This window comes from Rhinoraja longicauda, chromosome 1 (assembly GCF_053455715.1).
Source record: "Rhinoraja longicauda isolate Sanriku21f chromosome 1, sRhiLon1.1, whole genome shotgun sequence".
NCBI lineage: Eukaryota > Metazoa > Chordata > Chondrichthyes > Rajiformes > Arhynchobatidae > Rhinoraja > Rhinoraja longicauda.
The window spans coordinates 37,818,480-37,841,811 of record NC_135953.1 but is presented as its reverse complement, the minus strand read 5'-3'; the positions used below and the strand labels follow the sequence as shown (position 1 = coordinate 37,841,811).

Here is a 23,332-nt window from a genome sequence, read left to right as displayed (position 1 = left end):
TCTGGTGAAGTAGTTTGTAGGAAAGCATTTTGTGCAGCATGTTTCAAAGATGCTTTTTTCATTACTAGGATGGTTGTAGCTTCCTTTCTGGGAGTATATTTCATTTCCTTTCTGGTATGATATACAAACATTTAAAAAACAACCTATGGAAATTAATTGAGTAAAATTTCAATGAAACATTAATATTTCAATGTGTGAGACATTGTAAATGATAAAAATGACATGTCCAAATGTTTCCATTTTCCCCCCTAAATTACTTCTCCATGTCAGGTAATGGAAATGGAAAAGTTAAAATCTATTTTAAGCTTGGACATTGACCATGGAAATCTAGGAATTTCCACCAAAACTTACATTTCAGCATAAAGCTCTTTTGCATGACCTTTCAAAATAATTCCCACCTCCATAAATTTCAGTTATAAGAATTAATAAATGCATCAATGATGCAAATTACAGACACTTTCAAAATCATAGTTTATTAACTGAAAAGTATAAAGCTAGTATACAGATGAGGGATCCCTTTAATTTCAAATCTACAGTTCTACACCATTTTGTACAGTTGTATTGAATTCTTAAACAAAAATAATTCAGAAACACCTGTAAACCCCATCATTCATTTGTAATATACCATGAATCACTGTTTTGCTAATCATCTCCTTGTTATTATTTACATAAATATGGTGAAACCAGCAGCAGTAAAAGCAAGCAGTGGAAAGAGCTCACAGGTTAAAAAGCCAATAATTTCATATGACATACTGAAACTAATTATATGTAAAACTAATAAAATTTGCGCCATAATCGGAATATTTACTATTCCACAAAGAAACACACTTAATAATTACAGTGGCTGAAATTGCTTGCACCTATTCACATGCCTTGCCTATAAAAGATTTCCAAATTAACTTTTAACAGAAATTAGTAACAATTTATGCAAGAAACGAAACTGACATTTTGACAAAGAACGGAGAAATTTAAAAAATGCACTCATCTCGTTTCCGATCACAAATGTTCTTTAACATGAAATGTATGTATTACAATGACTTAGAACCAATTCGGACTTCGCATTGAATAACATAAAAGGTTATGTACGAGTCCAAGTAACTGCAAGGTACTTTTTCACATACATTAAAATCACAAAGTAGTTTTGAACATGCTTTATAGAAAAAAAAGCCCCTTTCCACCATATCAGTGGTTAAGCACAGATGAGAACAAAGAGTACAATTCATTATCTTGCAAAAAACGGGTGGAATAGGTAAATATACAAGTTGAACTATATACACACTATGCTGGAATGTTAGCTATCCCAGAATTACTTCCATTAAAATTTGTGAATTTATGGACCACTGTTAGAAGGCCTCCTCTGTCAACTAAATTGATGTAATAATTTAAAAGAGATGTCTTACAAAAAAGTAGATACGTAACAAAAGACATATAAACTTACAAATTGTAACAGAAGTTACAAATTCTTTAGAGACATTTTCTGTCCTGATATGGAGGCAGGATTGAAAAGAGGAGAAAATGTACTTTTAACCTAATCTCAATGTAGGAGAATTTGACTAAGAAAATATAAATTGGGAATAAACATATTTCCTCATGTTTCTCCCAGACATGAACCAGAAGAAAATGTTACCCTGCTCGGCCATGAATTATTTTGTGGTTGCCATGTCTTTGTGGCTGCCTATTGCAAGTAGTGATGTCTTAACAGATCATTAGTTTCACAATAAATGCAAAATCATTTCTGATAGCATTGTACAGTGGATGTCACGCAGAAACAAATTAATACTGCATAACTTCACTTCAATTTAGAGGTCCATGCATACAACATTTTAGAAAGTCAAGTAACTAGCTTTTAAAGTATGGGATGGGAAATAAAATACTATACACATTCTCTTACATTACATTATGGGAGGATTTACATTGTTTTTATCTGTAGCAGAAAATAATGTAGTAAGGCAGCAGATATTTAGTATTTGTAGTGCACCATTTTGAACCCCCAAATGCATATGACTATTGTTTTAAATGACAATGCAGTTTACAATCCAAATAAATGCATGCTTGATCCACGTATCAACCCCATTCACTTCAATTACATAAAAATACTGACAGACAAAATATCTTGGTTGACTAGTTATGAATTTATCAGGAATAAACTGCACTTGAACTTCTTTTCAACACTATCATTTAAATATAGTGAGGGGGGGGGGGGGGAGACAATTGGACAGGCCACAAAAATGATACAGTGCCTCTTTGGCTGTAAGAAATGCAAGGTTTCATAGGCCATTTATGAAGCACTTTCCAAGGTTAGCTGGAATCAAAATCTTTAAGCAAGTTTGAAAGGAAAAAACAATTTTCTTGGAAAGAACATTACAACTTGAAAACCAGAATTGTAATGGGAGAAGAAAAACAGGAAAGCAAATAATCATTTAATTCTATATATTTTACTTGGTAAAGGCTGCCACTACAGCCCAAAGCAATTCATTTGTATTAGACTTCATAGATTCAACTTCAGGATCCAAGTCCAGCAGCTGTCGTACTCTTTTCATGGCCAAGTCATAATGTTCATCTAGGAGAGGGGCAAAGGCATTCTCCAGTACGTCTGAGGCATGCGCTAAGTAAATGAGGGCAAGCAAGCGCTTGTCCATCCGATGAGGGTCATTCACCCATTTATCCAGCACTGCTTCCTGCACTTTTTTGATGAGACGCTGCTTGATAACATTGTTGGTAAGAGGATGCGTTGTCATGTCAAACAGCAGGAAGTTCTGTTTCTCTGTGGTCAGTACACCTTTCTCCACGAGATTTTTAGCCAATCGCTCACGAACATTTCTTAACTGATAGTGTAGCTTTAATGGATTCCATGTTTCACCTTAAGGTGTAAAGAGAAAAGAAAAAAGCTTAATTAATACCTGTGCATGAAAGAGCTGGAATGAATTGTACAGCTTTTAGAAATACATAAAGTTCATATACCATTAATCTGAAAAATGTTGAAATGTCCAAAAATCCACCAACATTTAACATTTAATTTTAAATACATAGGTTTACAAAATAACTAAAATAAAGCAGGAACAAGTTAACATTGCATACATGGCTACTTTATCAGATGCACCCCTTACATTTTGTTTAAAAATATTTGAATCATTGGAAGGAACCAAAGATAATGCAATGAAATAACAGTCTTTTCAATTCATCCCATCGGATCTTAAAGCTACCCATACTTTTATTTTAACCGTAATCTTTAAATTATCGCTTTTCTGGGTTACTTGACACATTATTTGTATTTCAAATTTGGAAAATTACAATGAAATAGATTTCCTTCAAATGTAACGCCTACTGAAATTTTAATTCTGCAGAAAAGCTTTCATTAACTCACAATCATTCATCAGAAATGTTGTTTTCCTGGTATATTCTTAATAAAGGACATTTGTTTAAAAACAAAAGCCCAAGCCTAATACTTGTTAAATTATGAGCCAGTTGAGAAATCAAAACAACCACCATTTAGTTTCGTGTTTGATTCTGAATACTACTTATAAAGTGAGTGCAAAGAAATGTGCCTTGAATCCGGATCTTGTTTGCCCATCTTCATTTAGATGTTCCTTACACAGATATTTTAAAATAAGCATTGTCCTCATTGGGTCTGGGAAGAATTTAATCTAAATTGGCAGAAGAATAAGCAAAATCACCTGTAAACCAGAGGAGTGTAACAAGCTGCACAATGGAGTAGGAGTTACAGATAGCCCCAGAGTAGGAAGTTGGACTGTCTTGGGTGGGAGCCAAATATGTGAGACGATAAGAAAATAAAAGACTGGATTAGATGTGTGCACAAAGACACAAAGAAGATTGGTGCACTGCAGCAACAAATAGCAACATAGGAATATGATGTTTTGGCGATAGCAAAAACAATGGCTCAGAAAAACTGAAAATCTTGTTTCTTTGTATTCCAGGAAATAAGGAAGAAAAAAGGTGGTGTGTCAATACTGGAGGGAAAAAAAGGTCCTTTGGCAAACAAGGATAGATTCTATTAAGAAGGACACAGAGTGCAGGAGTAACTCCGCAGATCAAGCAGCATCTCTGGAGAAAATGGATAGATAAGTTTTGGGTTAGGACTCTTCTTCAGACTGATAGATTCAACAAGCAAGAAATATACTATTAGGTTACTGGAACTAATCACTGAACAACATGTATGAGATAGAGATAGAGAGATGGCGTCCTCTGTGGATCTGTTCGCCCTATATCAATATCATATCAATATATTGATATTATATAAACAATATAATGCATATTGTTTATATGCATTAAGTAGCTAGTAAAGAATATAGAATGCTTTGCATCGTTTACAGGAGCACAGAAAAAAAACACAAGGAATTTATGTTGGATCTTTTAAAATATTGGATAAGACACAAGTATGAAGTTACTGTGCTCAATTTTGGTCACCACATTTTATGAAGGATCCAAAAGTCTTGGAAAGATATTTATAATAATGATTCCAAAGATGTGGGGTTCACTGTAAAGCGACACTGGGGAAGCTTGAGTTGTTCTCACTGGAGTAAAGGTTAAGGAATACCAAATCATGAGTGTTTTTTTAAAATAGTGAAGGGCTGTTCCCATTAAAAAATGTTTCCAAAAAATGGGTGAACACAATTTAAACAATGGACAAAAGACAGGGAGGCACAAGGGAAAACATTTGCACTCAATGAAAGATTACGATCTGAAACTCACTGCCCGTAAGGGTGGACCAAACAATCAATCAGGGCTTTCAAAAAAAGGTATCAGGTATGTGCTTTAGGGGAAATAATTTGGAACATAGGGAAATAGCTCGAGAATGAGATACAATAAATTGCTCTACATGAAGCCAGTCTCCTATTTCATGAAAAAAATCCATCATTCTATGATTCAAAGCAGGCTTTGTGCAAGTGAAATTGCTTTTTAAATTTGGATGATAGCATAAAAGCAGGTCTAATTGCAACTCCAATACCTCAGTAGAACACATGAGTTATTTTCAACTGAATTGCTTATACTTTTTGTTTAAAAATTGAGTTTTGGAAAGCTCAGTTCAAACTAGGCATTTCAAAAGTCTCAAGAGAGGTTTTTTTTTGGCTAATATTTAATTCAGGTCAGTTAACTAACTTCTACAAGAAACTACTCATGAGTTAAAAAGTTAGAACTGTATAAAATTCTTACTCGATTCAGTTTCAGATTTTTTTCACCCAGCTGCCTTATATCAAAGTTGGAATTTCAAGTAAATTTTATAATTAGAAATTAGAAGATCACATGTTCTGATATATTACCAAGTTTCAATTTCTTTCTGTGTGCCATGAAGAAAATCAAATAGGGGGGCTTCTGGGGGGTATTTGTTCATTTTATTATCATCATGGAGTGCAAGATCAACCCAAACAGCTTTAAGATGAGCCAAAATTTAAGATGGCATTTGATCTAGGTTCAAATAAAACATGATAAAAACACTCACTACATCATGCTGCCCTTGTGGTTCTTTTGAGCAATAAAACAAATTGTATAAATAGAATACAAGGATAAATAATGACCAGATCTCTTAATAAGAAACAAAGAACATAGTCAAGTAGAGTGGGAGTACTCTAATTTTACTCCATTTTGGGCTGCCACAGACACGAGTCAAATGGCCCACTTCAATGCCCAAAATTTCAATTTTTCTATAGCTTCAGATTCCTGTAAACATCAAGCTTACTCTCTGATACAATCCAGTTTCTCAGCATATGCATTAAATATGCTGTGCCTCCATGACAAATCACTTTTAATATTAAAATTGTCAACATACAGATAACATGGGCAAAGGACAAGTCATCTACACCTAGATAATCTGAGAAAGCAGTGGACACTGTGCCTTCTTGCAATGTCATGCTCCTACAGTGGCTAAGTGGGTACAACACTAAATGTTACTGACCAATCTCCAAAAAAGAACACCAACAAATATGTCATTTAGGAAGGTAGTGCCGTAGTAAAATTTATGATGCCAGATATTAAGTTCAATGGCAGAGACAATGATGAAACATTGCTGGATTGTGCTTCTACTTCTACAAAGTCACTCCAATTTGTGTCATTGTCAAATTTGTTTAAGAAATGCTGCCAACATTTTAAAAACAATATCAAAGGCAAAAAAAAAACACACAACTGTGGCCTTCAAAAAGAAAGTATCTATTTAAAAATATAACAACCAGAAAACAAAATATACCCATGCGTAATTAATTAGAAAACTTTTTTTTTCAAGATTTTAATCTCGGTTCCACCGTCAGTTGAGGACTACAATTGGAAAGTAATGAGAAAGTGTCTTCACTTAATTGTGTTAAAATTAACTACTGATACAGGTCTCAGATGGACAAAGTACTTCCAAAGCTTTTCCGACTAAATGTGGTCACATCTGCTTCATCTCTCACATGCTGGCTCATGCCCTTGCTAAAAACAGGTACTTCCCATTAGTTGTTTAACTGTCCAACACAGTTCACAACTAGGCATGGCAAGATTGCAGAGCTTGATCACTTTGGACTGTTTAGTGTGGATGTGGTCCCTAATAAAGTTATGGGAAACAGGAGACTGTCTTGAGTAAATAGACATTCTTGAGAAATGTGTTGAGGTTTTAAATGCAATGTACATCTTGCAAAACTATAAAAAGGAAAATGTATTCAATTCAATTTTTGTTGTATTGCCAACAGTGTGTTCTGCCCAAATGTGAGTTTCAAATTTGAATTTGAATAAGGGTCTTGACCCGAAACGTCACCCATTCCTTCTCTCCAGAGATGCTGCCTGTCCCGCTGAGTTGCTCCAGTATTTTGTGTCTATCATCGAGTTTCTTCAGTAATTTATGTGACATCAGTCAGTGATGATGCACTCTCAGCCATCAATTTCTTAGTGTTATTGCAGATGTTATGAGATGAACAGGAGTTCAAGGAGCTACGTGTTAAAAGCACATTTCTAGGTAGATCACAACAGGATGAAATTGTAACAAACCATGTAACTATCTGTCTGTCTGTCTGTCTGTCTGTCTGTCTGTCTGTCTGTCTGTCTGTCTGTCTGTCTGTCTGTCTGTCTGTCTGTCTGTCTGTCTGTCTGTCTGTCTGTCTGTCTGTCTGTCTGTCTGTCTGTCTGTCTGTCTGTCTGTCTGTCTATCTATCTATCTATCTATCTATCTATCTATCTATCTAATTAATCTTACTAAAACTCTGACTTGTATGTATATTTGTAACAGTGATTCCGGCTGATTTCTGCAAAACGGTGAGGCGTAGTGCCACAATCTTTGCACCGCCTTAATCACACCGCTGGACGCTTGCCGAAAATGATATTTTTATTTAATTCGGTCGTATAGTTTTTAAGTTACAGAGGTTTAAAAGTCCAAAAAAAAACACTCATTTTTTCGGCTGATTTTCGGCAAAAACGGTGAACCGTAGCGCCACGATTTTTTGCACCGCGTTAATCACGACGCTGAACGCTGGTGGAAAATGATGTTTTTATTTGATTCGGTCGTATATTTTTTAAGTTACAGAGGTTTTAAGTTACAGAGCCGTTTTTTCCATGGCCTTCAGCGTGTGACGTCAAAATGCCCATGCACCCCCCTCCTTCTGATTTATTGAAGGCTTTCAGCGTGGCGCTGCTGTGCGTCTGTGCCCCTCTCTCCCCTTGCTTCTCTCCTCTCTCCCACACCCGGGAGATCCTCTCCCCGCTATCCACCACCCCCCCCCCCCGGACCTTTCACTGATGCGCTCCCCCCCCCCCCCCGGACCTTTCACTGATGCTCTCCCCACCCCCACCCCCGGACCTTTCACTAATGCGCTCCCCCATCCCCCCCCGACCTTTCACTGATGCGGCCCCCCCCCCCCCCGGACCTGTTGGTGCTGGGGGCAAGAGAGAGTAGGGGAAAGGGGTGTGCTGGGGAAAGGGGGGGTGGGGGAGAGTAAGAGTGTGTCTGGGGGAGAGAGAATGGTGGCGGGGTCTGAGAATGGGGACTGGGGAGGGGGACAACAGGGGTCGTCCGGAGGGGGCTTGGTGGTGGGGGAGATAGGGGTACTGGGAAAAGGGGAGGTCGTGGGGAAAGGGGGGGTGGGGAGAGTAAGATTGGGGTTGGGGGAGGAGAGAATGGGGGGTGTGGGAATGGGCCCAACGGGCCCTCTTCGCTAGTCTATCTATCTATCTATCTATCTATCTATCTATCTATATAATACTAAAACTCAGATCTTGTGTATATTTTTTTTTGTGGTTTGGCCTGATATATTCGTAACAGCGATTGCAGCAAAACGGCGGACCGTAGCGCGACGGCTTTCGCACCGCCTCAATCACCAATCTCGCGCTCGCTCGGCCGTGATATTTTCATTTAATTTGGTCGCGTGTTTTTTAAGTTACAGAGGTTTTAAAGCGCTGCCCCCCCCCTTTTTCAGGGGGGCGCTGCGGTGCAGATTTAGTTTTCAGCTTGTGGCTTGTGACGGCTACAATGTTTCAAAAAGTTTCCAGAAAAGGATTTAGTTTTCAGCTTGTGACGGCTACATTGTTTCGAAAAGTTTCCAGAAAAGCACTGATTGTTTTGTTATTGCAAGTCAAGTCAAGTCAAGTCAAGTCAATTATATTTGTATAGCACATTTAAAAACAACCCATGTTGACCAAAGTGCTGCACATCTGATTAGGAAAAAAAAAAAAAAAGAAGGTTATAGTGGTCACTTGACATACACAGATCAGGAGGACGGGCCCAACGGGCACACTTGGAGAGTAAGAGTGGGGCTGGGGGAGGAGAGAATGGGGGGTGTGGGGACGGGCCCAACGGGCCCGCTTTGAACGGGCACACTTGTTCTAGTATACTATTAAAACTCAGATATTGTATATATATATTTTCATTTGCTTTGGTCGCGTGTTTTTTAAGTTACAGAGGTTTTAAAGCGCTGCCCCCCCCCCCTTTTCAGGGGGGCGCTGCGGTGCAGATTCAGCCTTCAGCTTGAGCCTTCAGCTTGTGACGGCTACATTGTTTCGAAAAGTTTCCAGAAAAGCACTGATTCTTTTAAAGTTGTTTTTTTTGTTATTGCAAGTCAAGTCAAGTCAAGTTAAGTCAATTTTATTTGTATAGCACATTTAAAAACAACCCACGTTGACCAAAGTGCTGCACATCTGATTAGGAAAATAAAAAAAAAGAAAGTTATAGTGGTCACTTGACATACACAGATCAGGAGGACGGGCCCAACGGGCACACTTGGAGAGTAAGAGTGGGGCTGGGGGAGGAGAGAATGGGGGGTGTGGGGACGGGCCCAACGGGCCCGCTTTGCTAGTATGACAGTAAAACTCTCTTTGACTTGAGATTATTGATCAATCAGCCTGGCACAATTCTCACCCGGTCTTGTTTAGGTGGAGGTGTTGGAGGCAAGCAAGTAAACATACTTCAGCAATTATTTATGGAATATTTACACATGACAGTCTCGCAGGCCAGTCAAACACTGTCTCTCATCTAATATTCGAGAACAAAAATTATAGCATTTACATTTTTTCTTATCTTTGGAGACCTGACTGGGAATAAAATTAGCTCTGTCTTTTGAAAGCGAAGTTGTCTATAACACACACGATATTTGCAATAAGATTAAAAGAGGCACGGATGTGGTGGACGGTCAGAACCTTTCTCTCAGGGTGGAGGTGGCAAGGACTAGAGAGCCTAGCTTTAAAGCGAGAGGAGCAAACCTAAAATTTATTTATCAGTCTGAAGAAGGGTCTCGACCCGAAACGTTACCCATTCCTTCTCTCCTGAGATGCTGCCTGACCTGCTGAGTTACTCCAGCATTTTGTGATACCTTCGATTTGTACCAGCGTCTGCAGTTGTTTTCCTACACTATATTCTTATGTTCTTCATTTCAGTGAGTCAATTGAAAGAGGATTGAGAAGTAGACATGGGCACACTGGTACATGTTGTTTATTTGGACGTTGGATAAAATTGATATTGTGTCTTTAATTTGCAAAAAGCATCCTTCACAGTAGTGTTATTAAATAAATAACTTGGCTCCAAACTCCACAAAGAGTTATTTGGAGAATTGCTTGGGGATAGAGAGAGGTTTAAGGGAGTATATTAAAAGGGAAGTAGTGGGACAGCCAGTTCAACCAGGGTCCCATGTCTTCTCAATAGTCTTACCATAGTCCATGTAGACCTTGCCTGCCCTCATCAAACTCTTGATCACCTCTTCATAAAGCTCAATCAAATTGGTGAGACACGACTTCCCATGTACAAGTCTATCAGTCCTTGCCTTTCAAATTGCAAATAAATCTTGTCTCTCAGAATGCCTTCCAGTAACTTTCAAGGTGTTCTGACATATCAGTTTATGTTATCAAATATTTCCTATTAGTTCAATTCAAAGTTAAACCCAATCCATGGCCTCCACTGACAAAACCTCCCTTTTGCATTGCAAGGAGAGTCATGTCAAGTTGAGTTTAGTATGCACAAGTATGGTGAGGGACATATAGAATGAAAATCTTGTTTTAAAATGATGCTGCATCATTACCAGCCATGTTGTTCCATTAATATAATGTTGATATTATGTTGGCATGACATTGCTTTTCTTTTGCATACGTTCTTTAAGCAAACAGCCCAAGGTTTTCTCTTTTAAGTCTGAAGAAGGGTCTCGACCCGAAACGTCACCCATTCCTTTTTTCCAGAGATGCTACCTGACCCGCTGAGTTACTCTAGCATTTTGCGACTACCTAAGGTTTTCTCCACATGGGTTCTAGCTTGTCGGTGTCACAAAGTGCTGGAGTAATGGTCAGGCAGCATCTCTGGAGCACAAGGCTGGAAAAGCAAAGACTGTGGAAGAGTCCCGACCTGAAACGCCACCAGGCTTTTTCACCAGAGATGCTGCCTTACCTGCTAAGTTCCTCTCGCACTTTGTGCCTATTCATGACAACCTTTATTAGTGCATTGAAGCTGTGTGAAGAATGCAGGCTGAAAACATGCATGAGAGAAATGACGCAATTACTTGGGTGGAACAAGTTTACAATACATTATTGAGACCTTACATAATCTTCACAAAGGCTTCTGAGAAACGAATTCAATCACTCTATTGATGTGCAGGATCGGAGCAATATTAATGTAGAGGTGGGAATAACAGTAGAGGACAATGCTGTGATCACGTATAGCAGAGAACTGTAATAAAATTACCAGCTGTGAATCACAGTCAACTTAAGCCTCATAAGAGGCTTAGTCACTGTGCTCCCAGCCATTAAAACCTTCACAGCCTCTAGCCACTGGCTTATGATTCCTGACAAGCTGAAGACAGGATTCAGAGGGATTTTCAATCACACCATTATAGCTCAGGAATGTGTACGTTAAAGTTGAGAGAAAATGCCTGAGGCTGGTTTTCAAGTGAATTGATTTGTCTTTTATTGATGGTCTGTGTCTCTGGAGGTCTCTCAAAGTGTCATATCGATGCTGAAGGAAGGCTTTCTCCAGTCTGTCTAGTACATCAATAAATCTCTAATCTTGCAGATGTAATTAATCTCATTAATTCAAATTTTGTTTTCCTCTTACAATGCATCCCAGTTGAATAGCATCCATTTATGCTGTAAATTTCAATGAATCTAGCAAGATCACATAGAACATCTTCCGATAAATAACCTGGCTTATGGTGACATCATGTGGACACAACTGCAAGTGCAGAGTACTGTGCAAACAAAATTTCATCTGACATCATCTGACAAATGTGTCTGCTTAACAAAACCAATCTGCATTTATATAGTGCCATTAAAATGCAAAATGTTCCAAGTCACTTGACATAGCATGTGAAGATGTTGTACATTATGACAAATATTTTTTGGAAGTGACAAACATGGGTAAGAATGGTTTGGAGAGATATGGCCCCGACGCAGGCAAGTAGGGCAAGTAACTTGGTCAGCATGGACAGGTTGATCCGAAGGAAAATTTCCATGCTATAAAGCTCCATGTCTCAATGCTGAAAAAGGGAGAGAGGAAGTGTCCAGCTCCCAGGACATTGATGATGGTGGATTCAACAATGGTATTGCCACTGAATGTTGAGATATGATTAATCCTTTATTGGTTGAAGACAGGTATTTGCTTGACTTGTAAGGTACAACGTGGCAACATGGAAACACAGCAGTTACTGTGCCCCGCCCCGAAACACGACTGTCCATCTCCCACCACTGATGCTGCTCGACAGCCATGTTTGTATCAACTTCATACATCATGATCAGGTCAGGAGGTGAGTGGCCCAAATAGAAACCAAAGAAAGCATTTGTAATCAGGTTTTCCTCAGTACACGTAACAAGAAACTAAACTAAACAAAAAAATATATGAAGTGCTGATGGCAAATCATCAACAATGAAAAATGCACTATGATCTGCCCAAAACTTGTGATCTTCCCTTACTACAAAATATCCATAAGGGAACGTTGCAAACTTGCACATTCCAGGATGCAGAAGTACATGTTTTGGAATGCATTAAAGCTTAGTGCAACAAATACAACAACTTAGTGGGGAAGGATAACAGTCTATTATCCTTCTGCCATAAACCATTGAGACTGTCCTGTATAAAAGCCTCTCGAATATATAAATATTTTATCGCCCAAAGAGGGCCGTGTGGTGTGGCAATGTGTTCTTATAGAGTCAAACATAACGCTACAAATGTAAGAGCTGCCAAACATTATGAATTTATAGACTTAACAACACTATAAAGCTAAAGAAAGCAATTAAGATTCTTTTTGTATGTTGTACTTGTATGCACTTTTATGATGAGTTTATTTTGAAAAAGAAAACAAATTGCTGGAGCACTCAGTTGGTCGAGCACATCTGTGGAGGAAAAATGATATTCAATATTTTGGGTTGCGACCTTGCGTCAGGACCTAGAGTGTAGAGATGCAACACTTGAACACTTGTCTGCATACCTCTCCTTTGCCACCAAGTGGCGTCCTAAACAGCCCAGCCCAGACCTCCCAACATTTGATTTTACAAATTCATAATTTTGATGTCCAAAATTCAGAATTTTACATCAAAATTCATAATATGGCGCGTAATGCAACTTTTCAGCAAAAAATATATGTACGCCAAATGCGCATCTGCATTGCGCTACATTCATGTGTGAAAAACAACTATTATTTCCAACAGTCTGTAGCTCTTCGACTACATGTACAATGTCAGGCCTATCGTGAGTCAAATCTGGAGCGAAGCCTCGACCACAACCAAAAACAAGGGCGGGCCTGCTCTACACGGCCACTGACTGGCAGCTGAAATTTCCTCAGCACATCACAGCAACATCACTCTGGCCAGACATGATCATCACCTCCGAAGTGACAAAACAGCTGATCATTCTGGAGAAGACAGTGCTCTGGAAAGAACGTATGGAAGAAGCAAATGAGAGGAAACGTGCAAAGTACCAGGAGCTGGTGGAGATGTGCCGGCACAGAGGCTGGAAGACACGCTATGAACCCATAAAGGTGGGCTGTAGAGGCTTTGCAGGACGCTCACTCTGCAAAGTCCTCAACCAATTGGGCATTACAGGGCTGGCAAAGAAGAGGGCCATTCAATCCGCAAGCGAAGCCGCAGAGAAAGCCACCAGGTGGCTTTGGATTAAGAGGGCTGATCCATGGGTGGTTGCTGCTGGGACGCAAGTCGGGGCCTGATCAACCCCTGCTGGGTCGCCTGGGCGAGGGTGTCTGATGTTGTGAGACCCGAAACACCCGATGACCCCAGGTCACATCACTGAGGATGCGTCCCAGTGCATCCAGAAGATGTATCTTGCACATTGCTATTTATAGAAAGATTATTGAACAGAAATGCTTTTTACAACACAAAGAAAAAATTGTTTTGTTTTGTTTTTTCTATTTTACTTTTTCTTTACACATCCCAATTCTCTTGGTATTCAATAAAAGAACAATGGTCATAAAATGAATGACTAAGTTATGAAGAAAGAGTTTCATTTAAAACTGCACATACCTAATTTCATTGAAGACATACTTGCTCCAGTGGTCTTCAACAGCAAATCACAACAGTCCATGTCCCCCTCACCCCCCCTCCCCATCCCTACTCCCCTCCTCCCCCACCCCTCACTCACTCTCTACCCCCACTCCCCCCATCCTACTCTCCTCCCTCCCTTTCCCCCCACCTCCAATCCCCCCTCCCCCCGACACCCCTCCCCACCCCCTCTCCCCTCCCCCTCCACTGCTCCCCTCCTCCGCACCCAAACCCCCCCCCCTCAACATCAACGGGCCTCACGCTACGCAGCAAGGCGGGGCCAGCGGCGAGGTGAGGCGAGGGGCAGGGCGAGCGGCGAGGCATGTGTTTTGCGGAAAAATATGAGGCGAAATCGGAATGGCGGAAATGAAATAAGAAAGCAGAAACTTTCCACCAAATTCGGACGGGTTGGGAAGTCTGCCAGCACCTCTAGGCAAGCAGATTAAAATGCAGCTCCCAACCATTGCGCAGAGCACCTTCATATTCCACTTGGGTAGCCTATAATATGATGGATTGAACATGTTTTTCACTTTCAGGCAACTGCTCTATCCCCTTTCCACTCCTACCAATCAATCCACATTCTCTCTCCCTTTGCTCACCCTTCCTATCTGCTGCCATATCATCCCTCCTTTACCTGATTCCCTGTATCACCTCCTAGCCTCTGTCTCACCTCCCCCACCATGGCTCCATTTGATCTTTTTTTTTCCCTTTGCCCAATCTGTTTCCACTTATCAGCCACCAGACTCTAACTCTAAATTCCCCCTTACCCCGTCCTACTTGATTCCATCTGCCCATCATCCCCCACCTCACCTGGTTCCATCTATCACCTACCATCCCCCCCCCATCTCATCCTTCTCTTTCAACCTCTTTACACTAGCCATCTCCCTTTACACTCTCAATCCTGATGCACGGCTGACATACTGCTTCCCGAATCAGATTGACTTCTGTCCAGCTAGAAACACGATGGAAATAGTCTTTTTACCGCTCGTCAACTCCAGGAGAAATGGAGGGATCAGCAAACGCCACTCAACGTGGTCTTTTTTGCCTCACAAAAGCCTTTGATTCCATCTACCAAAAGGGACTGTGGAACATCCCTCTCAACTCTTGGTTGCACTCAAACATTTATCAAATTGCAGTTTGAAAAAGAATATACTGCTTCCATAATAAAAAGTATATGTTAACAATAGCATGATATTTCAAATGAGGAGGTTTCCACTTTAAATAGTTTGGTTTTACATTCGAGTTCCTGTACGGTGCACCATCCTGGGGATTTTGGCCAACTCACCACTAAGAAGTTCAATCCAACTTTGTACCGCTTCTGGAGGCTGTGTTTCCTTAATATGTTTCAAGGCTTCATCAAGCAATACATCTCCCGTAGGGGTATCTGACTTACAAATAACCTAAAAGAGACAAGCAAACAAGTTTTCTTTAAAATTTAGATTTCAAAACATTTTCATGATCACATATTCTTAGTGGTGGGTAAATATGCCATTGACTCTGATTGTCCTCTTGGTAGAGAAAAGTAGTGTGCTGGTGCACTTAATCTGATGAGAAATTGAACTATAAATTTGACAGTACCCTTCAATCCACATAAACTTGGTATAATGCGCTTGAAAACAAGCATAACCCCATTTAACCTGTTATCTATATTAAAGAACCAAAGATCTATCAGAGAAAATTAAGTAGTCAACACATTGTACAAGAGAGGTTGGTGACCTTGATATTTAACTTTAAAGATGGTTATCTTCTTCCAAACATATAGATTCTGGAATTGTTGCTAAGAATTGATGGACAGAAAATGTGAGCCCACCATTTAAGAAAGGAGAGGGAGAGAATCAGGAAACTATCAACCTGTCAAAATGCTATCTATTAATCAGGATATAATATCAGAGCACCTTGAATGGAACAATACGATTGAGCAGAGATTAGAAGCAAAGAACAGCAGATTCTGGTTAAGACACAAAACATGATGTTGGAGTAACTCAGCAGGTCAGACAGCATCTCTGTAGAACATGGAGAGGTGACATTTTGGGTTGAGACCCTTCTCCAGAGATGCTGCCTGACCTGCTGAGTTGCTCCAGCACTTTGTGTTTAACATTGAATAGAGTTTGACTAATCTGCTGGAGTTCTTTGAGAATGTGACAAATAAAATAGACAAGGGGAAAATCAATGGGTATGGTTTCAAGAGAGAGTTAGATTTAGCTCTTCGGGCAAAAGGAATCAAGGGATATGGGGAAAAAGCAGGAACAGGATACTGATTTTAGATGATCAGCCATGATCGTATTGAATGGCGGTGCTGGCTCGAAGGGCCTACTCCTGCACCTATTTTTCTATGTTTTCTATGTTTCTACGTTTTCTATGTTCTGATAGTTCTGCCAGAATGCATGTTTCCATTACGTTAATTAGTTTCACCGTGGGTGGTCACTGCAATGATACTCTGATTAAGCAATGCAACATGTAGCCTTTATTATTTTTAGCTTGTAGTAACAGTAAAAAAATTGTAGGTATTAAAAGAATTTTGATGTTTGAAAAATTCTACAGGAAAAATAACTTTGTTATTGCAGGTCCAAAACTCTCTAGCCCCTAACCCCCTCTCCCCGTAAGCACATTTGTTATTATAACACAATTTTCTATAACATAAGGTTTCTTAGCAATGCAATTACTGCATTAAGTTATAGAAGAACTATCTGTATTTGGAATAATAGTCTGCCTTTCATTCCTTGCTTTGTAATTTTCCCTCTTTTGAATCTGTTCAGCTTCCTATATCCCTGCCCCACAAGTTAAAAAAATTCCTAATAACATCAACAAATTTGGCTGCAAGAACATAACAACATTAAAAAAATAACAGGAATAGACTATCTGATCCATCTAGCCTGCCCAATATGATTGAGCCCTATATGTCCTAGGCCTCGAATCCTTTTCCATGCCAGTTCCCCATAGCCCCAAGTTCCTCAACCTTTCAAAAATGTATCCAAATCCTCTTCAAAAATCTCAAATGATCATGCCTCCATAGCCACCTTGGGTAAAAAAATCCAGAGATTCGTCACCTTCAGCAAAAATAAATTTCTGCGCACCACAGTTTTAAATCACTGCCTCCTTATATAAGCCCTCCCACAAGTTAAACAACTCAACTCTACCTTGTCATGCCCCCTTAGGAGCCTCTATACTTAAGTAAGGTTGTCTCTCGTTTATTGAAGTTTCAAAGAATACAGATCCAAACATTGGTGACACAAGGAACTGCAGATCTAGTTTACAAAAAGCCACAAAGTGTTGGAGTAACTCAGCAGGTCAGGCAGCATCTCTGGAGAACATGAATAGGTGATGTTTCAGGTTGGCACCCTTCTTCAAACTAACTGTGGTGGGCGTGAGAGGGGCAGAGGGGAGCCTATCAAATCTGCTGGTATTCGCAGGAAATAGCAGGACAAAGGAAAGTCAGTGGATGTTGTTTACCTAGATTTTCAGAAAGCCTTTGACAGGTGAGGCTGCTAGGGAAGATGAGTATGGGTATGGTAAAGGGCAGATACTAGCATGGATAGCAGAAGGCAAAGAGTGGCAATAAAGGGGGTTGGCAGTTTTCTGGTTGGCTGCTACTCTTCACGTTGTATATTAATGATTTGGATGAGGGGGATTGAAGACTTTGTGGCCAAGTTTGCAGATGATACGAAAATAGGTGGAGGGGCAGATAGTGTAGAGAAAACAGTGACTTTGCAGAAGGACATGGACAGGTCGGGAGAGTGAGCAGAGAAGTGGCAGATGGAATATAGTGTAGCAAAGTGTGGAGTCATGCATTTTGGTAGTAGGAATAAAGGCGTAGACTATTTTCTAAATGTGGAGATAATCCAGAAATCAGAGGTGCAATGGGACTTAGGAGTGCTGATGCAGGACTCCCAAAAAGTTATTTTGCATATCGAATTGGTAGAAAGGAAGGCAAACGCAATGCAAGTGTTTCTTTCAAGAGGGCTAAAATACAAAAGCACGATGTAATGCTGAGGCTCTATTAGGCACTGGTCAGGCTGCATTTGGAGTATTGTGAGCAATTTTGGGCACCACATCTGAGGAAGGGTGTGCTGGCTCTGGAGAGGGTCCAGAGGAAGTTTACAAGAATTATTCCAGGAACTAGTGGGTTAACATATGATGAGTGTTTGACAGCACTAGACCTGTACTCGATGGAGTTTAGAAGGATGAAAGGGTACCTCCTTGAAACTTACCAAATAGTGAAAAAGTGGATAAAGTGGATGTGGAGATGATGTTTCCACTAGTGGGAGAGTCTAGGAACAGAGGTCATAGCCTCAGAATTAAAGGATGTTCCTTGAGGAAGGAGATGAGGAGGAATTTCTTTAGTCCGAGGGTGGTGAATCTGTGGAATTCTTTGCCACAGAGGGCTGTGGAGGCCAAGTCAATCTGCCTTGGATATTTTTAAGGCAGGGATAGATAGATTCTTGATTTGTATGGGTGTCAAGGGTTATGGGGAGAAGGCAGGAGAAAGGGGTTAGGAGGGAGAGATAGACCAGCCATGATTGAATGGTGGTGTAGACTTGATGGGGTGAATAGCTTAATTCTGCTCCTATCACATGACATGAGAAAAAAAGCTGGAAGAGAGGTGGGGACAGGACAAAGCCTGGCAACTAGATACATGTAAGGGGAGGTTTTGAAAGGTAGATGATAGGACAAAGGACAGAAATGAAGAGACAAAAAGTGTGAGACTAGGATAGAAGAGTTACAAATTGTGAAGCCAGAGGAAGGACTACAGTCAGAAGAGGACAGTGGGAGTGGGAAGAAAGAAATGGGTGTGAATCCAGGAGCGGCACATGGATGAAAGGGGGGTAGAGAAAGGGGAGGGTGATTTTAGTAGATTTGTTAACTGAAATGCGAGAATTCAATATTCATACCATTAGGTTGTACGCTACACAAGCAGAACATTCGCATACTAACCTTTCTGCCCTGGCTTCCTCCATTTTCCGCATGGCCTCTCTACGTTGGTGAGACGTAAAGCTTAGAAAGGCAATCATTTCACTGAACACTTGTGCTCAGTCAAACAAGGCCTGTTGGATGTCCCGATTGCTAACCATTTCAACCCCCTTTCTCCCAGTTCTTTCCTTTATACTTTTCTTCATGAGACAATTGATTCATATTCTGCAAATGAAGAAACTCCATTTCCATTTTAGCTGTTGAATAAATCCCCAAACTCTCTTGACTTGGGAATGTATTTTGATTGAAGTTCACTGGTCTAAGGAGTTAACAGTTTTCCTCAAGAACTGCAGAAAATCTTTTTTTTTCGAAGCAGAATAGGTGATGAAAGTAATGCGGTAGATATATTTATGGATTTTCGGAAGGCGTTTTAGTCTGACATGGCTTGTAAAGAAATCTGGGTGTTGCGAGGAAAAGCTCCACCATGACATTATAACTTAGAATACATGACCAGAAAGTGTGGTGGATTCAGTCGTGGTTTCCAAAGTACACGAAACAAATGTTCAATCGCAATAGATTTGTGCGGCAACAAAATGCAGTGACCCGATTAGAAAGCGTTGCAGAGAACAGTAGTCACAATTAGACTCTTTGTAAGCTGTAATGTTTCTATGATTTTCTCAACTCATGCAGCCTGCCTTATTTTATTTCAGATTTTCAACATATGCCATATTTTTCTTTTGTCGAAGTGGGAAACTGAATAACAGTTTTATTTGTATAGTGAAGAATATTCATGGCTGATATGTGCATGGTTCTTAAATTATCTAACCTCTTATTTATATCAATGGTGATTTAAACAATAAACAAAAACATATTACAGAAATAAACATATTCATACTCTCTTATAACATTACATAAACATCTTGAGATAGAGAATTGGAGTAATAGAATCATACAGCACAGAAACAGGCCCTTCGGACCACTTATCCAAGCCGACCAAGGTGCCCATCTAACCCCTTTTGCCTGCATTTGGCCCATATCCCTCTAAACCTTTCCTACTGAAATGTACTATCCAAGTGTCTTTTAAATGCTGTTATAGCATCTGCCTCAACTCCGTCCTCTGGCAGCTCGTTCCATTATCTCGCCACCCTCTGAGTGAAAAAGTTGCTCCGCAAGTTTTATTAAATCTTACCTCTCTCATTTTACACCTATGTCCTCTGGTTTTTGACTCCCTTACCCTAGGTAAAAGTTAAACTGGGCATTCCCTATCTATTCTCTTCATGATTTTATACCCCTCAAAAAGATCACCTGTCAGCCTGCAGCACTCCAGGAATAAAGACATAGCCTGCCCAACCTCTCCCTTTAGTTCAGGCCCTCTAGACCTGGCAACATCCTCATAAATCTTCTCTGCACTCATTACAGCTTCATGATTATCTTCCTATACCAGGATAACCAAAACTGAACACAATACTCCAAATGTTGCCTCACCAATATTTTGTACAATTGCAACGTAACATCCCAACTTCTATTCTCAATACCCCAACTGATTATGGCCAATGTACCAAACCCTTTTTTTAAATGACCCGATCTACCTGTGAAGCCATTTTCAGGGAACTGTGTACCTGCATTCCAGGATCCCTCTGCTTTACAACACTTCCCAAGGCATTACCATTCACTGTTAAGAGCCTGCCCTGTTTTGACTTACCAAAATGCAACATTTTATGCATTTACCGGATTACTCTATTAACCATTCTTCAGTCTACTTGCCAAGCTGATCCAGAGCCTGCAGTAATTTTTGATAACTATCTACAACATCTACGATACCATCTACTTTAGTGTCATGTGCAAACTTACTAATCATGTTTTGTACATTCTCATCCAAATCGCTGTTATAAATCACAAGCAACAATGGGCCCAGCACCATAATCCTTGAGGCACACCATTTGTCATAAATGTCCAGTCCGAAAAGCATCCTTCCACTACCAGCCTTTCCTTTCTTCCTTGTAGCCAATTCTATGTCGGATAAGTTTGCTCTCCCTCGATCCCATGCGATCTAACCTTCCAGAGCAGTCTCCCTACGGTACCTTATCAAATGCTTGCTGAAATCTATATAGACAACATCTATGGCCTTGCCCTCATTTATCTTTTTGATTATTTCTTCAAAAAAACTCGGTCAAATTCATAAAACACGGTTCCATGTAGAATCCATGCCAACTTTCCCTCATCAGTCCGTCGATCAAAATGCATATATATCTTATCCCTCAGAATCCTCTCCAGTAATACTGATGTCAAGTTCACTGTTCTATAGTTCCCAGGCTTTTCTTTGCAGCCCTTCTTAAACAGAGGCACAACATTAGCCACCCTTCTGTCATCCGCCACCTCACCCATGTCTAATGTGATTCATATATCTATGCTAGGGCTCTTGTAATTTCTTCACTAGCATCCCACATTCTTGGATATATCCAGAAGATTTATCTAACTTCATATGCACTAGGATGTCCAGTACCTCCTTGACCGTAATACAGACTGCCCTCAAGACATCTCCATTAACTGTCCCAAGTTCCCTAGTCTTGTTTTTCTCCATGGTAAAAACAGAGGAGAAATATTTATTGAGTACCTTGCCATCTCCTGCAGGTCCACACATGGATGACCACTTTGCTTTTTGAGGGCCCTATTCTCTCTCTAGATGTTTCACATAGAAAAAAATGGGTGTAACTAATGGGTTATACAGTGTAACAGAGATAAACAAATTGGTTGATAATATTTTTGGTGGTAATGGTGAAAGATGAAAGTTGGCGAGCATACAGAAAATTGTTTACTTTCTCTGAATAAATCTATGAAAGTTGTGAGGCTGGTTGAGAAAATAACTCTGCAAACAGTAACTTCAGATTTAGGTTAAACAATTGTCATAAGTACAGCATATAATTTTGCAGACAATTTGACTTGGGTCGTTCCATAAAGCCAATTTCCGCAACCACAGATATACAAACATAATGGGGTGGGTCTTGCTAGACTGGGTCAAATCTGCTTCTTTGTATGCTTGCTTTAACTGGAGTTAGTTGCTGTCAGACAGGTTCTCTCTGCTCCAAGTGGGGCAGCAACAATAATTAGGTCTGAGAAGGGTTGGGAATGCTAATGTTTTGCGCTGGCAGCATATCCTCCAAAAGCAACTCTGGCAGGCTTTGGCAGAAGGCGAAGTTCAGAGATGGTCTTCTGTCTGACATTGAGTTTACAAACTATTAACACTGAAGTAAAAATATGTTTTTTAATTAAATTAAATGGTGGTGATTTAAATACCCAAGGACATATAAAAATAATGAAAGACATTTAACTAAAGCAGCATTCTTTTATAAAAACTACCTGCCATCAACTTTGTGTCCTTGTGTGCCAACCTAAACATCAACGAGTTCTCAAATCCCGTGTCACATCTGACTGATGCAGGTATGAGACGGAATTCCCCACTGTAATACCAGGAAATTCCAGCAAGGCTGGATACCGTGTTTTGTTCACAAACAGAATGAACTGACAGTTTACAGACTGACTGGCTAGATCTATGTCTTGCATTCATAGCATATCTGGCAAATCCAAAACTTACTTAAGTTTGAATGACCAAAGGCCCATTGAAAGTATTCTCTGTGGCCAGCAAAAGTCAGCTCTATGTAGTACTACCAAAATACTCAGTTGCATGAATAAAGAAAATGCTGCAAATACTCAGCAGGTCAAGCAGCATCTGTGCCAAGATTGACATTTAAAGTCACAGATTACTGAACAGAATGTGGGAAGTAAGAAAGCAAGGTAGGGGTGACCTTGCGTTTTCGATGGGTGTAGGGTACCGAGAAAACAGACTGCATCTCTCTCTCTCTACCATCTCTACTTCACCCCCATCAATGTATGTGTACCGCTTCGCTTTCTAAAGTTCATCACAAACTGTTGTTTTGCTAACATTGAGGAAAAGGTTGTTGTGTTGGCACTGGTTTAAGAGGCTCGCAGTCTCATTCCTGTGCTCCATCTCGTCATTATTTGACATCCAACGCCCTACGGTGGTGTCGTCTGCGGATTTGTACATTTGAGTTGGGTTTGCATTTGGTTGCACAGTTGTGGGTGTGGAAGGGGGCTAAGAACAGATCCTTGAAAGGCACCAGTATTGAGGACTGTCACAGAGGATGATTTGTCACCTATCCTCATTGATTGTGGTCTGTTTGTCACGAAGTTGCAGAGGTGTACTGACACGAAGTTCCACGACTTTGGAGATGAGCTAGGATGGGATAATAATATTGAGAGCAGTGCTATAGCCTATGAATAGAAGTCTGAAGTAGGTGCTTGTCTTATCCAGGTGTTCAATGGTCCTTTATTGCCATGTATGCACTGCACAGAGAAATTCTTTTTGCAAAGCTTAACCATGTCTGAGTCGCCATATAGAAACAGAAAAATAGGTGCAGGAGTAGACCATTCGGCCCTTCGAGCCAGCACCACCATTCAATATCAT

The 23,332-nt window shown here is 40.2% G+C and overlaps 1 protein-coding gene across 1 annotated transcript in view; it reads right to left on the bottom strand.

Moving 5' to 3' along the window:
* Positions 1–458: 458 nt before the first annotated feature.
* Positions 459–23,332, bottom strand: part of LOC144590419 (Golgi phosphoprotein 3) — a 51,198-nt gene continuing 28,324 nt past the window's right edge. The window contains exons 3-4 of the mRNA XM_078395058.1: positions 15,227–15,341; positions 459–2,860 (exon numbers count right to left, since the gene is read on the bottom strand). Of these exons, the coding sequence (XP_078251184.1) occupies positions 2,436–2,860; positions 15,227–15,341 (540 nt within the window). The 3' untranslated portion in view covers positions 459–2,435. The remainder of the gene's footprint in view (positions 2,861–15,226; positions 15,342–23,332) is intronic.